This window comes from Chaetodon trifascialis, chromosome 15, assembly GCF_039877785.1.
Source record: "Chaetodon trifascialis isolate fChaTrf1 chromosome 15, fChaTrf1.hap1, whole genome shotgun sequence".
Lineage (NCBI taxonomy): Eukaryota > Metazoa > Chordata > Actinopteri > Chaetodontiformes > Chaetodontidae > Chaetodon > Chaetodon trifascialis.
Window position 1 is genome coordinate 25,748,396 of NC_092070.1, and position 19,234 is coordinate 25,767,629.

Below are 19,234 nucleotides of genomic sequence, written 5' to 3' on the forward strand. Positions count from 1 at the left end.
ACTGAAAGTAGCACGCTGCCCTACCGCCAGAGCGTGATATCCTTCCGCGGGAGAGAAGCGCGCGGCCCTTTCCCTCCCGACAACACAGGATGCAAACGGGCAGCGGTGAAGCTACGAGACGTTACTGTAGCCACGGTCGTTAACATTCCCGCACCATCCGAGTAAAAAACACTAGCTAGCACCGGGGAACTTTCGGATCTTTTATCACCTACTGATTCTGCCCTGTGGTTGGCACCGACTGAGCTCCGTGGAAGAAATATAATCCGCTGTGAGCGCTGCGCGGCAACCTTAACTATTGAGCTAGCGACCGAGTAGAGAGAGAAACAGAGCAAGCGAGCGACAGCCGGTGGACGGAATGGAGCTCATCACTATTCTCGAAAAAACGGTCTCTCCGGGTAAATATCAGCATCACACACTCCCACACGATATGTCTGTCCTCTCAGGCTGTATTTCGGGGTGGTAGCTGCTGTGTTCACTCGGCGGCAGTTAGCTCCGGTGAACCGGTGAAAGTTTGAAGTAGGGAGGAGGGAAATGCCTCGCTAGCTTTGCTAGCTCGTAATGCTAACCCAGCTAAAGTTACGGCCTCAGTCCCCGCAGATAGCGCTGGTGACTTAGCATTCTCATGGGCGTCTCACGGCTTCACAGTGCAATCAACCTGTCGGTCAGTGCAGCTGATCTCTAAATACGCTGTCAAATCATAATAATGACGATGTAGCTCAATGGAGCTAATCTGACAGCTGCACGTAGCTGCATAGTAGCGGCGACCCTGCCCATGCCTGATGTAGCTTCTATGCTAGGCAGTTAGCCGTTAGCTTGTATCATTCAAACTATCGGCCGTTTCTTCGCACGCCTGTCCCGGCTAACATTACTTTTGATTAATTGAGAAGAGAAAAGTTGACCCAGTTGTTATATAAATCACCCCAATGGCCTTTAACTGAGTTAATGTTCTTTAATCCGGTTTGCTGTTTGTCCAGAAAACTTTATATCTGTCACTCCAAACGTGTCCCGTCGGTCGGCTAATGTTAGCATGCTAACCGAGAGTCTCTTGCACGGTGGCTAACACGCACGTTGGTGCCTCGCCGTGTTTCTCCAGTCTGTACAATCAGTGAAATGAGACTTTATTATCATTCGTAAGTGTAAAATGACCGCAACAATCCCGTACATTTTATCAAGAGTAGCCACTAAAGCCGTTTCAGTATCCAGTTTATTGCTTACACCAGAACCTTCGTACTAAAATCGTGTTAGCCTTACTGCTAACCATATCTGCCAGCTAATTAGCTAACATCACATTGAATAACCCCTCTCCCCCTCCTCTCCCCGCTCTCTCCTCAGATCGGAACGAACTAGAGGCGGCACAGAAGTTTCTGGAGCAGGCAGCGATAGAGAACCTGGTTAGTATGATGTTTTGGTGGTGCTGGTGTTACTGTGCAGGGTGGTGGGAGAAGCTAACAGACTTACTGCACCGTCAAGCAGGCAGCAGCGTGGATGGAGCACAGAGGAGCTCGGGACAGCTGGAGCCCGCCCGGCTTCTCCTCTGCTGCCTCCTCCACCCTCCCCACCCCACCCCATTCTCTCTCTCTCTCTCTCTCTCACACACACACAGAGGCAGGCAGCCTGCTAGCGTTAGCAATTCATGGAGAGAGCTGCACCCATCTGATGTGGTGACGGCTGCAGATCTGCATTCAAACACTTTATCTGGATAAATTGAAGCACATTGTTTTACTTGTGTTTAAAGGGTCAGTTCACCTGTATTTTCTTCTTTCTGTTGCTGTCCGTTCAGTCAGGTTTAGTTTTATATGTGAAGAAATAAGATTTGAGTCAGATGTCTGCCTGCACCTTCATGCATGAAGGATGTGTAGCTTTAATAAGTAGTTGGACCTTTCAGCAGGAACATAAATTACTCCGTCACAGGGATGCCACTACTTATCTCTATTTATCACTATTTATCATTTTAGTTCTGATTGTCGAAGTATATTTTTCCAGGTACCTTGAAAACGTAGTTCAGGATAATACTCGAGTAAATAATATTTGGTGGGCTTCAGGTTTAGAGGTTGGTCTGTAAAATGATCAGATATCTGCATGTGAGAAGCTAGAATGACTGCTTTGGTCATTTTTCTGTTTGACTCATTGTTTCGCTCCACCCTGTAACCTCGGATAATCCAGAGAACACTTTCAGGTTGGAGGCAGACACATAAATGAAACCAAAAGTACAAGGCATTGGAGATAGAAGAGAGAAAATGATTGTTTCAGTTTGAGTGAACTGACTGTGTGATTTGTTGTTTAGGACACAGAAAATCATGGATGTGTGATGTGAACCGTGTCAGTGAGTCCCTGACACCCCATGGTTCTGTTTTTGTTGAAGCTGTGTCATTTTTCAGTTGAAATAGATGCTTTTTGTAGTGTGCTGACTAATGAGGGAAGAAGTCAGTGAGCAGCTTCATGAAAGTCGGCCTCACTTTTGAACCTCAGCACTGTGTCGGTACAGACTGAAATGTGTCTGTAACACTGAGCCTTCAACACCAGTACAGAGCATTTTGAACTGGTCACCAGCCCAAGTGCAAAGTGACTGTCAATATGGAGAAAAGGCTGCGATTAAAAAGACAAGTTCCACACGTTGCTTAACCTCTGTGATGGTTTTATCATCATACACACGCCTGCGTCTCTAATAATTACCGTGTACACACGAGTTTGCTCAGTCATGTCACTTCATGTCTATGGTGACTTAAAAAAAATGTAGTGACATGAGATTGAGGGCCTGGAAACGCTCGTACGTGGACCTTGAGTCAGGTTGTGTGGTTGAGATGGTGTCCAGTCGCTCTCCCTTTCAAAGTTTATCGCTTCTAAAGGCCGAGCCGTCAGCGCGGCGGCTTGGCTTCGAGTCAGGCCTGAGGTCCAGGCGCTCAGCAGAAACCCTGTTTCCACGTAGTTACATCCAGACGTTTGGCTTCTCATTTCACTTTATTTTCATCACAGGAAGTGATCCTTATTTTAAGCTAATGGGAAGTTAAGCGACTGTCCTGATGCTAAGTGAAGTAAGTTCACTTTTGTCAGGTGAAGAAAAGAAGATGAGCATATTTATTAAAGTTATACATCAGTAAGATGCTGATGGTGTTTCTCAATCTTCAGTCTGTTTAAACATTTCTATGAGATTATAGCTAAATGTGTATGTTTCATCTCTTTTGTATAAACATGCAGCTCTCAGCTTCCCCGTACCAGCATAGCAGCTTTCCCTAAGAATTGTGGGAATTGTTGTTGGATATATGGGCTCTGCACTACCAAGAGGAATATCGCTGCACCAGCGAGTCACCTGAGTCAGACGGCGTCCACGTTAACACGCTTTCATTTAAAAGCAATATGAACGTGTGTTGATTTTAGCCTGCAGTCACATTACTGAGACACACAGACAGACTACGGCATCCGTCCTTTGTAATGGAGATGAGGACAGATGATGACAGAACAGTCACTGCAGTCATTAATGTACGATTGATTTAAAGGTGAATTCATGTGACTTCATTTCCAGGTGCTGGAGAGTTAACTGCATGTGTGTAAAACCAGTTTGAAGCCGTTATTGTCTCAGAGGGAGCTGTGTGAGGTCTGACCAGTGGCCTCAAGTGATGTCACTGGAGTCAGCGTTGGTTCAAGACAAGTCTGAAACTAATCTGTTAGTGTGAAGACCCAATGTGATCTGACATTGGCTACTACTAGCATGACGCACACAGCTGTAAGAGGGTGCATTGTGGGTAATGTAGGCATGAGGTTTTGGCAAGGAAGAAGAATGCAGGATTAGAAAATGCTCATCTGGTTCTGCTGCATCACTTTAAATCTTTTTTGAAGCGTTACAGGAGTGTAAGGATGGACCTGTGGAGGACAGTTTTTATCGTTACACAAGCCTCAGACAGTGTGCGAAAGGAAGCAGAAGGCTTTAGTGGAAAGTGAGAGAACAGTTCATAAGTGAACGTTTCCCACATTGTTTAGCTGCTTGGGGAATGGAGCGCTGGATGAACCCAGTTCTGCAGAAACATGGAGGCCTGATGCGTGGAGAGCATGATGGGACATTTGCAGTGATGATACAGCACTGCTCACACTGACTTTACAGGCACAAAATATTCAGTTTTTTGGTCACATGGCTGATGGTGCTTACTCCAGATCAGCATCAGTCACTCGACCACTGTCTGGAAACAGTGGTGTTGGGATGTCTGAAGACCTGCTGATGTCCATGTCTTTGCTCATGTCAAAACATACCTGTGTTTCCCCCTCCAGCCTGAACTCTGAGCTTTTCAGTGCCACATCTCTGCCAACCCTTTTCCATCGAAACGTTTGTCGACAAGAACGCTTTCCCTCCAGATGTTGACGTTTTCTTGCTTTTAGTGGAATTTTCCAGCCAGATTTTTCAGATCTCGTAGTGTTGATCTCTAGAACTTGTTCTTGACGTTGAACACAGAACGACAGCAGTCTGAACCTGAGGGCTACTCCCTCCTTTGGTCCACCTTCAGTAGTAGATCTTCAGACTTTTTTCTCAACACCCGTAGTACTTTTTGGGATGTTATTCAACGACTGGTATGCATGAGCTGTATTTTGTAATTTTACTTTTAGTGTCTAGGATTACACGTTGCGTTCTTCAGGCTACGTTCTCATGTGTCCTCCACAGCACACAGGAGAACTGATGTAGAAGTTTTCAGTAGTGCATTGTCTGCATGCTGTTAGGTGTAGTGTTGGGCTCAGAGGGGATGACCGTGGTCAGTCTTAAAAGTCGACTCCTTGCTGCTGTCTTCTCTGGAATCTCACCGTGTCTTTCTCCCCCTCAGCCCACGTTCCTGGTGGAGTTGTCTAAAGTGCTGGCAAACCCCGGGAACACTCAGGTGGCTCGAGTTGCTGCTGGTCTACAGGTGAAGAACTCCCTGACCTCCAAAGACCCAGACGTCAAGACACAGTACCAGCAGAGATGGCTGGCCATCGATGCCAACGCTCGCCGAGAGATCAAGAACTATGTAAGAACTCTGAACGTGTCCGCACAAGCTTTCTTTGTCTCATGTTTCTGGTCTCGTCGTGTCCAAACATCTGCTTCTCTGCTCGTCAGGTTTTACAGACTCTGGGCACGGAAACCTACCGGCCCAGCTCTGCCTCGCAGTGCGTCGCCGGGATCGCTTGCGCAGAGATCCCAGTTAACCAGTGGCCCGAGCTGATCCCACAGCTGGTGGCCAACGTCACCGACCCCTCCAGCACCGAACACATGAAGGAGTCCACGTTGGAGGCCATCGGGTACATCTGCCAGGACATTGTGAGTAGTCGCATACAAACGCTGTCTGACCAACCAAACGCTGTCTTCATCCACCTGTTTGTGTTTTCAAGCTTCCAGTGCAGAGCTGAAACATCAGAGGTGTGTGGACCAATGAGGAGACAGATGGTCCTAGAGCACTGTACTATCATTGACATGCCAGTGACGATGTGTCAGAGCAGCCAATCAGCAGTTCCCTACCTGTCTGACTCATGACCTGACTTTTAAACTATGATGTAAAATCAGTTTAATAAATGGTACTCCATGCCTCTTTGATACCACTGCAACAACAAGACGTTCTTGGCACACAGAATAGATGATTGTTGATAGCGCTAACCGGTCTGTTCCTTCAGGACCCAGAGCAGCTGCAGGAAAATGCCAACCAGATCCTGACGGCCATCATCCAGGGCATGAGGAAGGAGGAGCCCAGTAACAACGTGAAGCTGGCCGCAACCAACGCCCTGCTCAACTCTCTGGAGTTCACCAAGGCCAACTTTGACAAGGAGGTACGCAGACACGCCGCTTCCTGTCCTCAGACACGTGGCTTCCTGTCCTCAGACACGCCGCTTCCTGTCCTCAGACACGCCGCTTCCTGTCCTCAGACACGCCGCTTCCTGACCTCAGACACGCCGCTTCCTGACCTCAGACACGCCGCTTCCTGTCCTCAGACACGCCGCTTCCTGTCCTCAGACACAGCTTCCTGTCCTCAGACACGGCTTCCTGTCCTCAGACACGGCTTCCTGACCTCAGACACGCGGCTTCCTGACCTCAGACACGCGGCTTCCTGACCTCAGACACGCGGCTTCCTGACCTCAGACACGCGGCTTCCTGACCTCAGACACGCGGCTTCCTGACCTCAGACACGCCGCTTCCTGTCCTCAGACACGGCTTCCTGTCCTCAGACACGGCTTCCTGTCCTCAGACACGCGGCTTCCTGTCCTCAGACACGCCGCTTCCTGACCTCAGACACGCTGCTTCCTGACCTCAGACACGCCGCTTCCTGTCCTCAGACACTGCTTCCTGTCCTCAGACACGCCGCTTCCTGTCCTCAGACACGCCGCTTCCTGACCTCAGACACACCGCTTCCTGACCTCAGACATGCCGCTTCCTGACCTCAGACATGCCGCTTCCTGTCCTCAGACACGTGGCTTCCTGTCCTCAGACACGTGGCTTCCTGTCCTCAGACACGCCGCTTCCTGTCCTCAGACACGCCGCTTCCTGACCTCAGACACACTGCTTCCTGACCTCAGACATGCCGCTTCCTGTCCTCAGACACGTGGCTTCCTGTCCTCAGACACGCCGCTTCCTGTCCTCAGACACGCCGCTTCCTGACCTCAGACACACTGCTTCCTGTCCTCAGACATGCCGCTTCCTGTCCTCAGACACACTGCTTCCTGTCCTAAGACACGCCGCTTCCTGTCCTCAGACACGCCGCTTCCTGTCCTCAGACACGCCGCTTCCTGTCCTCAGACACACTGCTTCCTGTCCTCAGACACACTGCTCCCCATCCTCAGACACGCCGCTCCCCGTCCTCAGACACTGCTTCCCGTCCTCGGACGCACTGCTTCCTGTCCTCAGATACACTGCTTCCTGTCCTCAGACCACTCCCTGTCCTCAGACACAGGCCGCTTCCCATCCTCAGACACAGGCCACTTCCTGTCCTCTGATAGACACACGCCACTTCCTGTTTTCTGATACACAGGCCGCTTCCTGTTCTCTGATACACAACACTTCCTGTACTCTGATGCACACGTCACTTCCTGTCCTCAGACACAGGCTGCTTCCTGTCCTCTAATGCACTGCACTTCCTGTCCTCAGACACAGGCCGCTTCCTGTCCTCAGACACAGGCCGCTTCCTGTCCTCAGACACAGGCCGCTTCCTGTCCTCAGACACAGGCCGCTTCCTGTCCTCAGACACAGGCTGCTTCCTGTCTACAGACACAGGCCGCTTCCTGTCCTCTGATAGACACACAGCTTTTCCTGTCCTCTGATATGCGATACTTCCTGTCTTCAAACGCCACTTCCTGTCCTCTGATGCGTGACACTTCCTGTCCTCTGATCGACACACACGACTTCCTGTTCTCTGATGCACAGGCCACTTCCTGTCCTCTGATCGACACACACGACTTCCTGTTCTCTGATGCACAGGCCACTTCCTGTCCTCTGACAGACACACGCCACCTCCTGTCCTGTCCTCAGAGTCTTTATAACACATCTCTAAAGGCTGTTCTTCTTCTTGTGTTTCAGACGGAGAGGCACTTCATCATGCAGGTGGTGTGTGAAGCCACACAGTGTCCGGACACCAGAGTGAGTGACATGAGAGAACAAAGATCAGCACGACCGACGCTTTGATGAGACCGCCTCCTGTTTAATGGTTAACCTCTGCATGTTTGTTCCACGTCCCTTCAGTCTGCTCTAACTGCTGTATTTCCAGGTGCGTGTGGCGGCCTTACAGAACCTGGTGAAGATCATGTCTCTGTATTATCAGTACATGGAGACGTACATGGGTCCTGCGCTGTTCGCGGTAAGACGACAGATCAACACGCAGACTTTGAGCCACATGGATGCCTTAGTTAGAAGAGCCAGACACACAAACCTGCATGCTCACAGACACCAGAGTCTGAGGTTGTACCCCTTTCAGCTGGTTGCAGTTTTCATCAGGATGACTTATAATAACTGTTGTAAACAGACTTTCAGTGAGCCCAACAGACCAAACCCTGTGACAAACAGTGTGAAAGCAGGAGAAATACTACAACTCAACTCACACCCACACAATAGAAACAGAATAAAGACCAGCTCGTCCCTGTCCTCACCCTCTGTCATGTGTCCTCCAGCTGGAGCTGGTGTGTCTGTATCCTGCAGCACAGACGCTGCAGACATCAAGTGTTGTTGCGTGATGTCACCGTCATGAGGAAGTGCGACACGTTGACGTGCTGTCCGACCTGTGGCGAGCTGCTGAACAGTTTGATTCAGAAAAGAAGGTGCCACTGAGACGTGCAGTCAAACTAATGCTGCTGCTGACACACTCACATACAGGTGGAAAACACAGAAGACTTCACTTCAGTCGGACAGTGAACAGGTCGCCAGAGCCGTCACCTGGTCCAAGTGAAGAAGTCTGTCTGTCTATAGAAACCTACCTTTGAGCCTCAGTTAGCTTGACCGTTGTTTGACGTGGTTCCTGACAGAGTTCTCAGATGTTCATATCAGCGTTCAGCAGTTTGAGAACCTTGAAGGAACCACTGGCATGTGTAAGTGTGCGTTCTCCTTTGTGTGTTTCATTGCTTTCGCTCTCCTCTGTTCCTCCACCATCCTGCCGTCAGATCACCATCGAGGCGATGAAGAGTGACATCGATGAGGTGGCCTTACAGGGCATCGAGTTCTGGTCCAACGTGTGTGATGAGGAGATGGACTTGGCCATCGAGGCTTCAGAGGTCTGTGAGCGTTTCTTGACTTCACGTTCCACTTTGTTAGAACCGACTCTGACGTTTTTTTCCCTGTTTGCTCTCGTCCATTGAAGGCCTCGGAGCAGGGTCGACCCCCAGAGCACACCAGTAAATTCTATGCCAAAGGGGCCCTGCAATACCTGGTCCCCATCCTGACGCAGACCCTCACCAAACAGGTAAGACACTGAGCCTGTGAGCAGCTCAGTGACTGTCTGTTTGCTTTGAAAAGGTAAATGTTATTAAGACTGAACGTACTGAGCGTATAACGTGAGAAGCTTCTGTCGTGACCAGCTGGTGACACCCCCACATACGTTACTTCCTGTATGCCCAGAAAACATTCTGCTGAAACACACTGACGCTTTCCTGAAATTAGCTCCTTTTAGCTGATGAAAGCATCACATTTTCTGCTGCTTAAAAAGCGTTGAGGTCTGTGTGGAAGGCCAGGCGGAAACGTCTGCATCAGCAACACTCACACCCCTGAAGAGACCAGGACTGTGGGGACCAGCTGGTCCAGACAGTTCCTGTCCCAGGCTGTAGACTCCATGTTGACCCGTGAAGGGTGAGGTGTCGTGTCAGTGTGCTGTTAGTTTCTATTATCTGCTCATATGAATCAAATACTGTGAATGTGTGATTCGGTTTTTCAGGATTTGCTGAGCTTTCGGTCTGGATCAACAAAATGATTGGATGATCGCTCACCTTTCATTTAGTTCTGATCTGAATTTTCAGTTGAACTTAAACCACAGACATGTGAACGTGTCGCTCTGCGACCTTCAACTCAGCATCAGCAGCACTTCTGTGACATGTGGTATCAGAGCCCGTCAGGTGACCTGTGACACTGACTTCTGCAGGACGAGAACGACGACGACGACGACTGGAACCCCTGTAAGGCAGCAGGCGTGTGTCTGATGCTGCTGGCCACCTGCTGTGAGGATGACGTGGTTCCTCACGTTCTGCCCTTCATCAAAGACCACATCAAACACCCCGACTGGCGCTACAGAGACGCCTCCGTTATGGCCTTTGGATCCATCCTGGAAGGACCTGAACTCAACCAGCTCAAACCCCTCGTCATACAGGTCGGTCACCAAAACCACGTGCAAGATTCATGTGGGTCACAAAGATGAACGTGAGAAGAGTTAAATGTTAACATTCAGACGTTGTTCAGTCTGTTCTTCAGTCTCACTCTGTTGGAAAGCGTCCTGTTGGCACAGCTGAGTGTTTTTTTACGTCCTGCTTGAATGTTGAGCTGTATCTGAAGGTGAAGTGCTGACCTGTCCGGGTCTGCAGGCTCCAGTCCGCACAGTCAGAGCGCTGACCTCTACCCAGTTCAAACACTGAATGTGATCCAGTTCACCCAGTCTTCTCCTGTCCCCGTCCACCCCCTGCAGGCCATGCCCACTCTGATCGAGCTGATGAAGGACCCCAGCGTGGTGGTGAGGGACACCACGGCGTGGACGGTGGGGAGGATCTGTGAGCTGCTGCCCGAAGCCGCCATCAACGAGGTGTACCTGGCCCCTCTGCTGCAGTGTCTGATCGAGGGCCTGGGGGCCGAGCCCAGAGTGGCCTCCAACGTCTGCTGGGTGAGCGGTGAAGGGTTAGCTGGACCTGCCGGCCGTGGAAGAGCCGCGTTCACACCTTAAACTAGTTTGGAAGGTTTTGGTGAAGACATCGACTGCAGAGCGTTGTGCATGTTGTGAAAATCATTTGGAGCTTTTAGAAATGATGTTTTTAGTTTGTTTGTTTCTGGTCTGAACACAACGTTCAGGAAGAACAACATGTCTCTGTTTCCTGTCCTTCAAACCTGCTCTCCACGGTTCTTCACATGGAACCCTTTAAGTTCTGATCGGGGTCCTCAGGGCTCCACAGGTCCTGGATCTGTTTGTCAAAGACATCAAGTAGCAGAAGTACTCAAACAGTAAGTGATAGATGCAGAGCGGGAGCAGACACTGTGCCTGAGTGAAGGCAGTGAACCAACAGTCATGTGTTCACCTGAAGAACCGTGAAGATCAGACCTGTTGCATGATTCAGAGGTTAGAATGAATGAATGAATGTGAAGCTATCCAGACATAAATGAACACCGTGAAACATTCACGACCCCAGACTTTGCCTGAGAAAGTTCCATAGTTTGGTCCTTCAGGGCTCCTGTAGTTCCTGGTAGGACGTGCTTGCAGAGCTGACGTTCTCTCTGCTTCTGCTGTCAGGCCTTCTCCTCTCTGGCTGAAGCAGCCTATGAAGCCACAGACGCTGCAGAGGACCAGGAGGAGCCCAGCACCTACTGTCTGTCCTCGTCCTTCGAAATCATCGTCCAGAAGCTCCTGGAGACTACAGACAGGTACGGCGGTGATGAGAGCTGAAGTGAAGTCATGTAAACTGTTGCACATTATTTGGTTGTGATGTTGTTTTTGAGCTGAAGTCAGATTTTGGCTTTAAGATGGGAGACGCACACACACGCACACACACACAGTCTTTGTGTGTGACAGCTTCCTGTCGCTCAGACTTCCTGGTTTTAGTGTAAATTGAGGAACTTGGAAGCAGCCAGCTGTCTCCTGCTCACTGAAGCTGGACGAGAACCTGCTGCAGACGTTTGATCTGATCAGTCTGTGAAATGACGACTTCAGTTGTGTTGTTTGGGAACCTGGAGGCGAGCGGTGTCTCCGCCTTTTTGTCCTCTGGATGCTGTGTTTGGAGTGAGACCTGCTATGTTGAGGAGAGCGGGACGTCTGAACCCTGACCGCAGTCCGTCTTCTGCTCGATAAATGAAGGACTGAGCCTCAGTAAATCTGCTATGGAGGCTCTGATTGTCTCCCGGTCTGTCTGAAGATCACCTTAGACCAGCACACACCTTCTGTCCAGCCTGTCTCGGCTCACTCTGGTCACTTTAGTCTCCAGTGAGACCACCTGAAGCACTTTGTTCTTCTGTGTGACAAACAGCCGGCTGAGGTCGAGCAGACGTGTTTTGGCTGCGCACTGGTCGTATCGGTCGTGCGTGCATGCGTGCGTGGCGGCTGTGATGGGACGTGGTTGAGGACTGACGGGCTTCTGTCTGTCTGCAGGCCTGATGGTCACCAGAACAACCTGCGCTCTGCTGCCTACGAGGCTCTCATGGAGATTGTGAAGAACAGTGCGAAGGACTGTTACCCTGCTGTCCAGAAGACCACCCTGGTCATCATGGAGAGACTGCAGCAGGTCCTACAGATGGAGGTGAGACGTCCGTCCACTTTGAATGTCTCAGCTTCACAGACTTTGTGTGGACAAAGACGTTTGACTGACTTAAATCTTTTTATGTCTTTAGTTTGTTCTCTCGTTTCTTCCTGTGTAATGATGTCACTTCCTGTGTGCCCCCAGTCTCACATCCAGAGCACCTCAGACAGAATCCAGTTCAACGACCTGCAGTCGCTGCTGTGTGCCACCCTACAGGTGAGGCTACACACCTGAGCTGTCAGTCAGACACACACTCTGGCTTCGCCCTGTGTTGGTGCTCTTATTTTGGCAGCAGTGTTGCAGCATCAGACAGTTTCCTGTCTGTTGTGTTGCAGAATGTCCTCCGTAAGGTGCAGCACCAGGACGCCCTGCAGATCTCTGACGTGGTGATGGCCTCTCTGCTGAGGATGTTTCAGAGCACCGCCGGCTCCGGAGGCGTTCAGGAGGACGCGCTGATGGCCGTGTCCACGCTGGTGGAAGGTACGCGCTCTGGAACACTCGCGCCGCGTTGAGACGGCAGTGCAGAAGCCGCTTTTGGTGGTTCCACGTGTGACTTGGGTCTGTTTGTGTTTCAGTTCTCGGCAGCGACTTCCAGAAGTACATGGATGCCTTCAAGCCTTTCCTGGGTATCGGACTGAAGAACTATGCCGAGTATCAGGTACGACAGCCCGTCAGCTCACCTGAGTTCACCTGAGTGTGATCTGGATTAACGTGATGAATTCGTCAGTGTGAGCGTTCTGCTGCATCGGCATGTCTGTGCAGACTGATCCAGAGTCAGTCCTGAGGACCTGAGACACTGACGCTGACACTGACCATGTGCTCGCAGGTGTGTCTGGCAGCGGTGGGCCTGGTGTGCGACCTGTGCCGAGCTCTGATGTCCAACATCCTGCCTTACTGTGACGAGATCATGCAGCTGCTGCTGGAGAACCTCGGGGTGAGGAAGAGGAGGAGGCGCTGTCTCACCTCCTGTTCACCCTCCTCTCGTCTGTCCCTCCTCCTCTCCTCTCCTCTGTCCCTCCTCCTCTCCTCTCCTCTCGTCTGTCCCTCCTCCTCTCCTCTCGTCTGTCCCTCCTCCTCTCCTCTCCTCTGTCCCTCCTCCTCTCCTCTCCTCTCCTCTCCTCTCCTCTCCTCTCCTCTCCTCTGTCCCTCCTCCTCTCTCCTCTCCTCTCCTCTCCTCTCCTCTCCTCTCCTCTCCTCTCCTCTCCTCTGTCCCTCCTCTCCTCCTCTCTCCTCTCCTCTCCTCTCCTCTCCTCTCCTCTCCTCTCCTCTCCTCTCCTCTCCTCTCATCTGTCCCTCCTCCTCTCCTCTGTCTCTCCTCTCCTCTCCTCTGTCCCTCCTCCTTTCCACTCCTCTCTTCTCCTCTCCTCTCCTCTCCTCTGTCCCTCCTCTCCTCGTCTGTCCCTCCTCCTCTCTCCTCTCCTCTGTCCCTCCTCCTCTCCTCTCCTCTCCTCTCCTCTCCTCTCCTCTCCTCTCCTCTCCTCTCCTCTGTCCCTCCTCTCCTCTCCTCTCCTCTCCTCTCCTCTCCTCTCCTCTCATCTGTCCCTCCTCCTCTCCTCTGTCTCTCCTCTCCTCTCCTCTGTCCCTCCTCCTTTCCACTCCTCCTCTCTCCTCTCCTCTCCTCTCCTCTCCTCTCCTCTCCTCTCCTCTCCTCTCCTCTCCTCTCATCTGTCCCTCCTCCTCTCCTCTGTCTCTCCTCTCCTCTCCTCTGTCCCTCCTCCTTTCCACTCCTCTCTTCTCCTCTCCTCTCCTCTCCTCTGTCCCTCCTCTCCTCGTCTGTCCCTCCTCCTCTCTCCTCTCCTCTGTCCCTCCTCCTCTCCTCTCCTCTCCTCTCCTCTCCTCTCCTCTCCTCTCCTCTCCTCTCCTCTCCTCTCCTCTCCTCTGTCCCTCCTCTCCTCTCCTCTCCTCTCCTCTCCTCTCCTCTCCTCTCATCTGTCCCTCCTCCTCTCCTCTGTCTCTCCTCTCCTCTCCTCTGTCCCTCCTCCTTTCCACTCCTCTCTCCTCCTCTCTCCTCTCCTCTCCTCTCCTCTCCTCTCCTCTCGTCTGTCCCTCCTCCTCTCCTCTCCTCTCCTCTCCTCCTCTCCTCCTCCTCTTCCTGTTTGTGTCAGCACTGCGTATGTTTGGTCTGTGATGATCAGTCATGCACCACGCTGACGGTGATGAACACTGACCACGTCTGTCTGAGACCGCCACGCTCCACATGCTCTCTGCTCACCTGCTGACTGTAGAATCAGTCCACCTGTTGTCTCACCCTCCTGTTGTGTCTCTGTGCTCAGAATGAGAACGTCCATCGGTCGGTGAAGCCTCAGATCCTCTCGGCGTTCGGTGACATCGCTCTGGCCATCGGTGGGGAGTTTAAGAAATACCTGGACATCGTCCTGGACACCCTGCAGCAGGCGTCCCAGGCGCAGGTGGACAAGGTAAGCAGGAGCGTCCTGTCTTCATGAGGCTCATCTGAACTGGTGCAAAACCAGGATCTGGTCTGCAGGAGAAGGATGGTGCTGGTGTTCATGCAGAGTCGACTGAAAGCCAGCACTGCGTAACCTGTCTGTCTGTCTTTGTCTCTGCCTGTCTCTGTCCAGACGGACTACGACATGGTGGACTACCTGAACGAGTTGAGGGAGGGCTGTCTGGAGGCTTACACAGGGATCATCCAGGGCCTGAAGGGGGACCAGGAGAACGTTCACCGTAAGTGATGACGTGACCACAGATGGCGTCAGGTGACCAGGCGACGTCGGTTCCTCCTCCTGCGTTCAGTGTTTCAGGAGGATTTTACGACGTCGCAGAGCGACCGGGTCTGTTTCACCCAGAGAGCGTCGGGCTGCTGCAGCCCTCAAAGACCGCTTCCTGGTTTTGCCAGACCCAACAAACGAACCGAGATTCAGTCAAGTCTGTCTGTTTCTCCTTCCTCCTCCCTCCCCCTCCTGCCTTCCTGACTCCCTCCTCCTCACCTCCTCCCTCCCTCTCCTGACTCCCCCCTCCTCATCTCCTCCCTCCCTCTCCTGACTCCCCCCTCCTCTCCTCCTCCCTCCCTCTCCTGACTCCCTCCTCCTCACCTCCTTCCCTCCTTCTGTCTCTTCTCCTATGGTGCTTCTTTGTTCTCACTTCCTTCGTCTCCCCCCTCTCCTCTCCTCTCTCCCCCCTGTAGCCGATGTGATGTTGGTCCAGCCTCGGGTGGAGTTCATCCTTTCCTTCATCCATCACATAGCCGAGGACGAGGATCACTCTGACGGCGTGGTGGCCAACGCCGCTGGGCTCATAGGGTGAGGAGGAGGAGGAGGAGGTTTGACTGACAGGAGTGTGTTCATGGTGTGTGTTTGGTCTGTGAGGAGAAACCGTGCACCACGCTGACTGTGATGACCGACACAAACCACAACATCTGAGACCGACACCGAGCGAAGAGCGCAGCAAAGTTTTTACTTTTCAGTTCTTCCTCTTCGTCACTTTCCTGTTTCATTGTCCTAAACGATCATTTCATTTTTTTTTCCCTCCGTACGTTTAGTTCTGTCTTGACTTTCAGTTCTTTCACATTAAAAGCATCAGAGCCGCTGACGTTTGTTTTCTTTCTGTGTGTGTGTGTGTGTGTGTGTGTGTGTGTGTGTGTGTGTGTGTGTGTGTGTGTGTGTGTGTGTGTGTGTGTAGTGACCTGTGCGCGGCGTTCGGTAAAGACGTGATGAAGCTGGTGGAGGTTCGTCCGCTCATCAACGACCTGCTGACGGAGGGTCGACGCTCCAAAACCACAAAGACCAAGACGCTCGCCACCTGGGCCACCAAGGAGCTCCGCAAGCTCAAGAGCCAGGCCTGGTCAGACACCACACACACACACACACACACACACACACACACACACACACACACACACACACACACACACACACACACACACACACACACACACACAGAGCGATCTGTGCTGGTGTTTTGGTTTGATGTCAGACTCCATTCAGCTCCGTGATGATGACGACGATGATGATGATGATGAAGGTGTATTGTCATAGATGGGGTCGTCGGCCCCGGTGTGTAGACCGCGAGCCGTCGGCCGGGTGCTTTTCCAGTGCTCTGATTGGCTGCCTTTGTTCTCGCCGCAGATGGCCGGCGGTCGGGACAGACAGAGAGCGAGCGATGTGAGAGAGATGGACATCCGTGAACAACGAGGACAAACTGCCCGCTGGAATCAACTCTTCTGTGTTTGTCGAGCGTCCGGTCGAAGCAGAAGTCGAGTGAAGTGAGATGAAGTGTGAGCTGAGATGAGTGTCTGTGTGAGCGAGAGATGATGACATCACACCGCCTGCGCTTCCAGCAGGCGACCCCCCCACCCCCACCCCCTCCTGGACGGCCTGTGGACTGGACTCTGACTCCCCCCCCATCCCCAAACCAAAACAAACAAAAAGTCTTGTTGGAGCCCCTTCCCCCTCCTCCTCCCACAATCCACCTCTCTCGCTGTAGCCGGGCTCTCCTACGACATCACCACGACGTCACCGACCTGCCGCCGCCCCCCGAGCCAGGGGAGGGGGGGAGGAGGGGAAATAGAGAAAAACACGACGAGAAAATAAAAGACTTTTGTGGAACCGAAGGACTCTGTGGACTTCTGTGGGAACTTTAGGTTTTCGTTGCTCTTACTTTTCTTCTTCTTCCGAGCACTAAAGCGGCGACGGAGGTCCGACGGACACGAACGCCTCCACCCGTTCGATGCTCTTATCCAAACTACAGCACTAAATTCCTACAAAATCCAAGCAAACAGCCGAGGAGGAGTCCTCCGAGGAGCGAGTGCCAAATGGAAATAGTTTAGCGAGAAGGAAGCGGGCGGAGGAGCGGGCGGAGCTGCTGGTGGAGCCTTTCGCTTTTTGTTTCCCGCTGCACCTGGTTTGGGAAAAGGTCACTCACCATTTTTGCTTGTTTAAATTTCAGAGAATTGAGACGTTTGTATAAGGTTATAAGGTTATATTTTTCCATTGCTATAATGAAAATAAAGAGAGAAAAAACAATAAAATGATGTGAAACATTCCCCAAGCAGTTCTGGTGATTTCGCTCTTTTTCTCGTCTGCTGGACTCCTGGACTCGTCACATGTTTTGGACTCTTTGGCGTCCGCGTCCCGCCGACGCTTTGTTGACTCGACGCCACAAAGAACTCTTGATTTTTCTTTTTCGCTCACTTCACGGCTTGTTTGGCAGCAGCTCGGCTCTTTGCCGACGGGGAGTTTTCCCGGGACGTTGAGGTTGTGTTGGTGTGAAAATGGCGTCTGAGCATGCTCAGTGCGGTCTGTCCGCCTCGGCTCCGAGTCTGAGCGCTTCACTTTGGGTCTTAACGGTAATCAGACGTGGACAGAGCGGCTCCTCGCTAACAGGTGGATGTTCTCTCTCATTGGAAATAAAGTGCAAAAATAACTTCATTTGACTGAAAGTGAAGCGTTTTCAGCGTCGGAGGGCTTTTATTTTGTAGAGGTGCGGCAGCCATAGGGAGGACGCACTTCCTGTGTTGACATGATGAACCTGGCAACTCGATTATTTCTGAATTGTGAATCATTTAAAGCCAATCTGCTTTTTATTTCATATTCAACTTTAGTGAACTAATAAAGTCTATATTGTACTGAACGCTCTGCTGCTTCTTGTGACCACATGAAAACACACCTGAGGACCAGGTGGACCAGGTACACTCACTGAAGTGAACTGAGGGTTGGTTCAGGCTTTGTCCCACAGGTCTGAGTCCCACCCTTGGGTCTGGTGCTGCTGGGTGACACCACGTTCTGTGACCACAGGGGGCGCTGTTCCTCGGACGTTACTCACTGTTCAGTCTGAAACTGCTTCATTCTGCTGAGCTTCGTCCTCCACCAGGGCCAGTGGAGACCCTCAGCAGCCAATCATTTGACAGACGGGATGATGGGGCAGGAACAGCCTCGTGCCGCAGTCACAGAACGTGGTGGAACACCGGCAGCTGCCTCAGAGAACCTTAGAACCACAAGAGTGTGGAAGGTTCTGGACTGCCCAATGAGGACGTCCCATCTCCATCAGCTCAGACGATTGGTCAGATCAGTCAGGTGACAATGACACGTTCAGCTGAGAGGAAGACAAAGTCTTTACAGGTAGAACATGAAAGCAGTAATGCTTTTATTTTGAAGGACTGCTTCAGTGTTTGTGTGTGAATGTGATCAAAGCTCATTTCAGCTGTTTCCTGTCTGATGTATGAAAATCAGATGGTGACAAACTTTATAATGAAACGGTGATGAGGCTCAGCTGCTGTCACGTGACAGGAAGCGTTTCATTACTTCCTGATTGAAAGAAAAAGGAAGAGAAGAAGAAGTTGGGTCCCTCTGGTGGCCGCGGGCTGAAACTACAACTTGAAACTGTTCTGTTCTCATCTTCATCAGGTTCCTCTGGTTTCTGTCCTGCTGTTTGCGTTTGAATCAAAACGTTCAAAACACTACGGAAGCCTCTGAGGGACATTTGTGTGGCACAGAAAACAAACGCGCGTCTCGTGTTCTGTTTGCAGCTCCGTAAAATACAAACACGTGAATAAACACAAAACATGAAAATGTGGGAAAACGTTAGTGACAAAGAATGAATGACCTCAAAGGATCTGAGAAAGCACGAGAACAGTTTGAAGTCGGATTAGACGGGAGGAGCAGATTCGATGAGGGACGTTTTGGAGGTTTTCTGTGTTCATGAAACGTGTGCATGTTTTTACAGGGAGCGCGGGGAAGTAACTGAAGTGAAGACACGTGTGGCGCTTTCAGCATGTCTCAATGTGGACACGCGTCTCCCGAAAGGTGCAGCCTGATGGTCTCTGAATGGAGGGCGTGCACGTGAGGAGCGTCAGCTGTGATGGCCGAGTGGTTAAGGCGTTGGACTTGAAATCCAATGGGGTCTCCCCGCGCAGGTTCGAACCCTGCTCGCAGCGTTTTGGCTTTGCGTTTGTGTTCAGTTACAGAATAACTTCAACCAAGTCTGAACCGTTTCTCACGAACCCTAACGCGCCACGTATCGAGACGCCAGGGATTGATTGATTGATCGATTGATCGGTCGACTCGTTCGGATCATCGTGAAGCTGAAAGTAGTTTTCTTCAAACTGACTTGATGTTCACTCGTTTATGTTCGTGTCTCCGTGCTTTCCTCATCCTGTCACTTCTCTATCTGTTTGATTTCATAAAGCAAATAACTGATCAACCGACAAATTGATCAGCAGATTAATCAATCATGAAGATAATTGTTGATGTAAATTGTTTCTAATGTGAAGAATATTCCAGAACTCTTATCATTCTAATCATTATTAATTAGCTGTCAGGGTTTTTAATGCGTTTTCATTGCGTGTTGTTTAATATGTTGA

The 19,234-nt window shown here is 51.2% G+C and overlaps 1 protein-coding gene and 2 non-coding genes across 3 annotated transcripts; all 3 read left to right on the forward strand.

Annotated features, from left to right (window-relative positions):
* Positions 1 to 17,505, forward strand: kpnb1 (karyopherin (importin) beta 1). Its single transcript, XM_070981008.1, has 22 exons — positions 1 to 395; positions 1,333 to 1,391; positions 4,806 to 4,988; positions 5,078 to 5,278; positions 5,629 to 5,781; positions 7,523 to 7,582; positions 7,710 to 7,799; positions 8,596 to 8,706; positions 8,793 to 8,894; positions 9,567 to 9,791; positions 10,104 to 10,295; positions 10,917 to 11,047; positions 11,769 to 11,916; positions 12,061 to 12,132; positions 12,252 to 12,396; positions 12,492 to 12,574; positions 12,743 to 12,850; positions 14,190 to 14,333; positions 14,496 to 14,601; positions 15,062 to 15,176; positions 15,556 to 15,717; positions 16,002 to 17,505. Coding segments are annotated over exons 1-22 (2,631 nt in total). The 5' UTR covers positions 1 to 355; the 3' UTR covers positions 16,003 to 17,505.
* On the forward strand, positions 14,643 to 14,784 carry LOC139344201 (small nucleolar RNA SNORA79). Its single transcript, XR_011603144.1, has one exon. It is a non-coding gene; the product is annotated as a small nucleolar RNA SNORA79 (small nucleolar RNA).
* A 1,221-nt stretch (positions 17,506 to 18,726) lies between the features above and the next one.
* Positions 18,727 to 18,808, forward strand: trnas-uga (transfer RNA serine (anticodon UGA)). The gene has a single exon. It is a non-coding gene; the product is annotated as a tRNA-Ser (tRNA).
* The last annotated feature ends 426 nt before the right edge of the window (positions 18,809 to 19,234 follow it).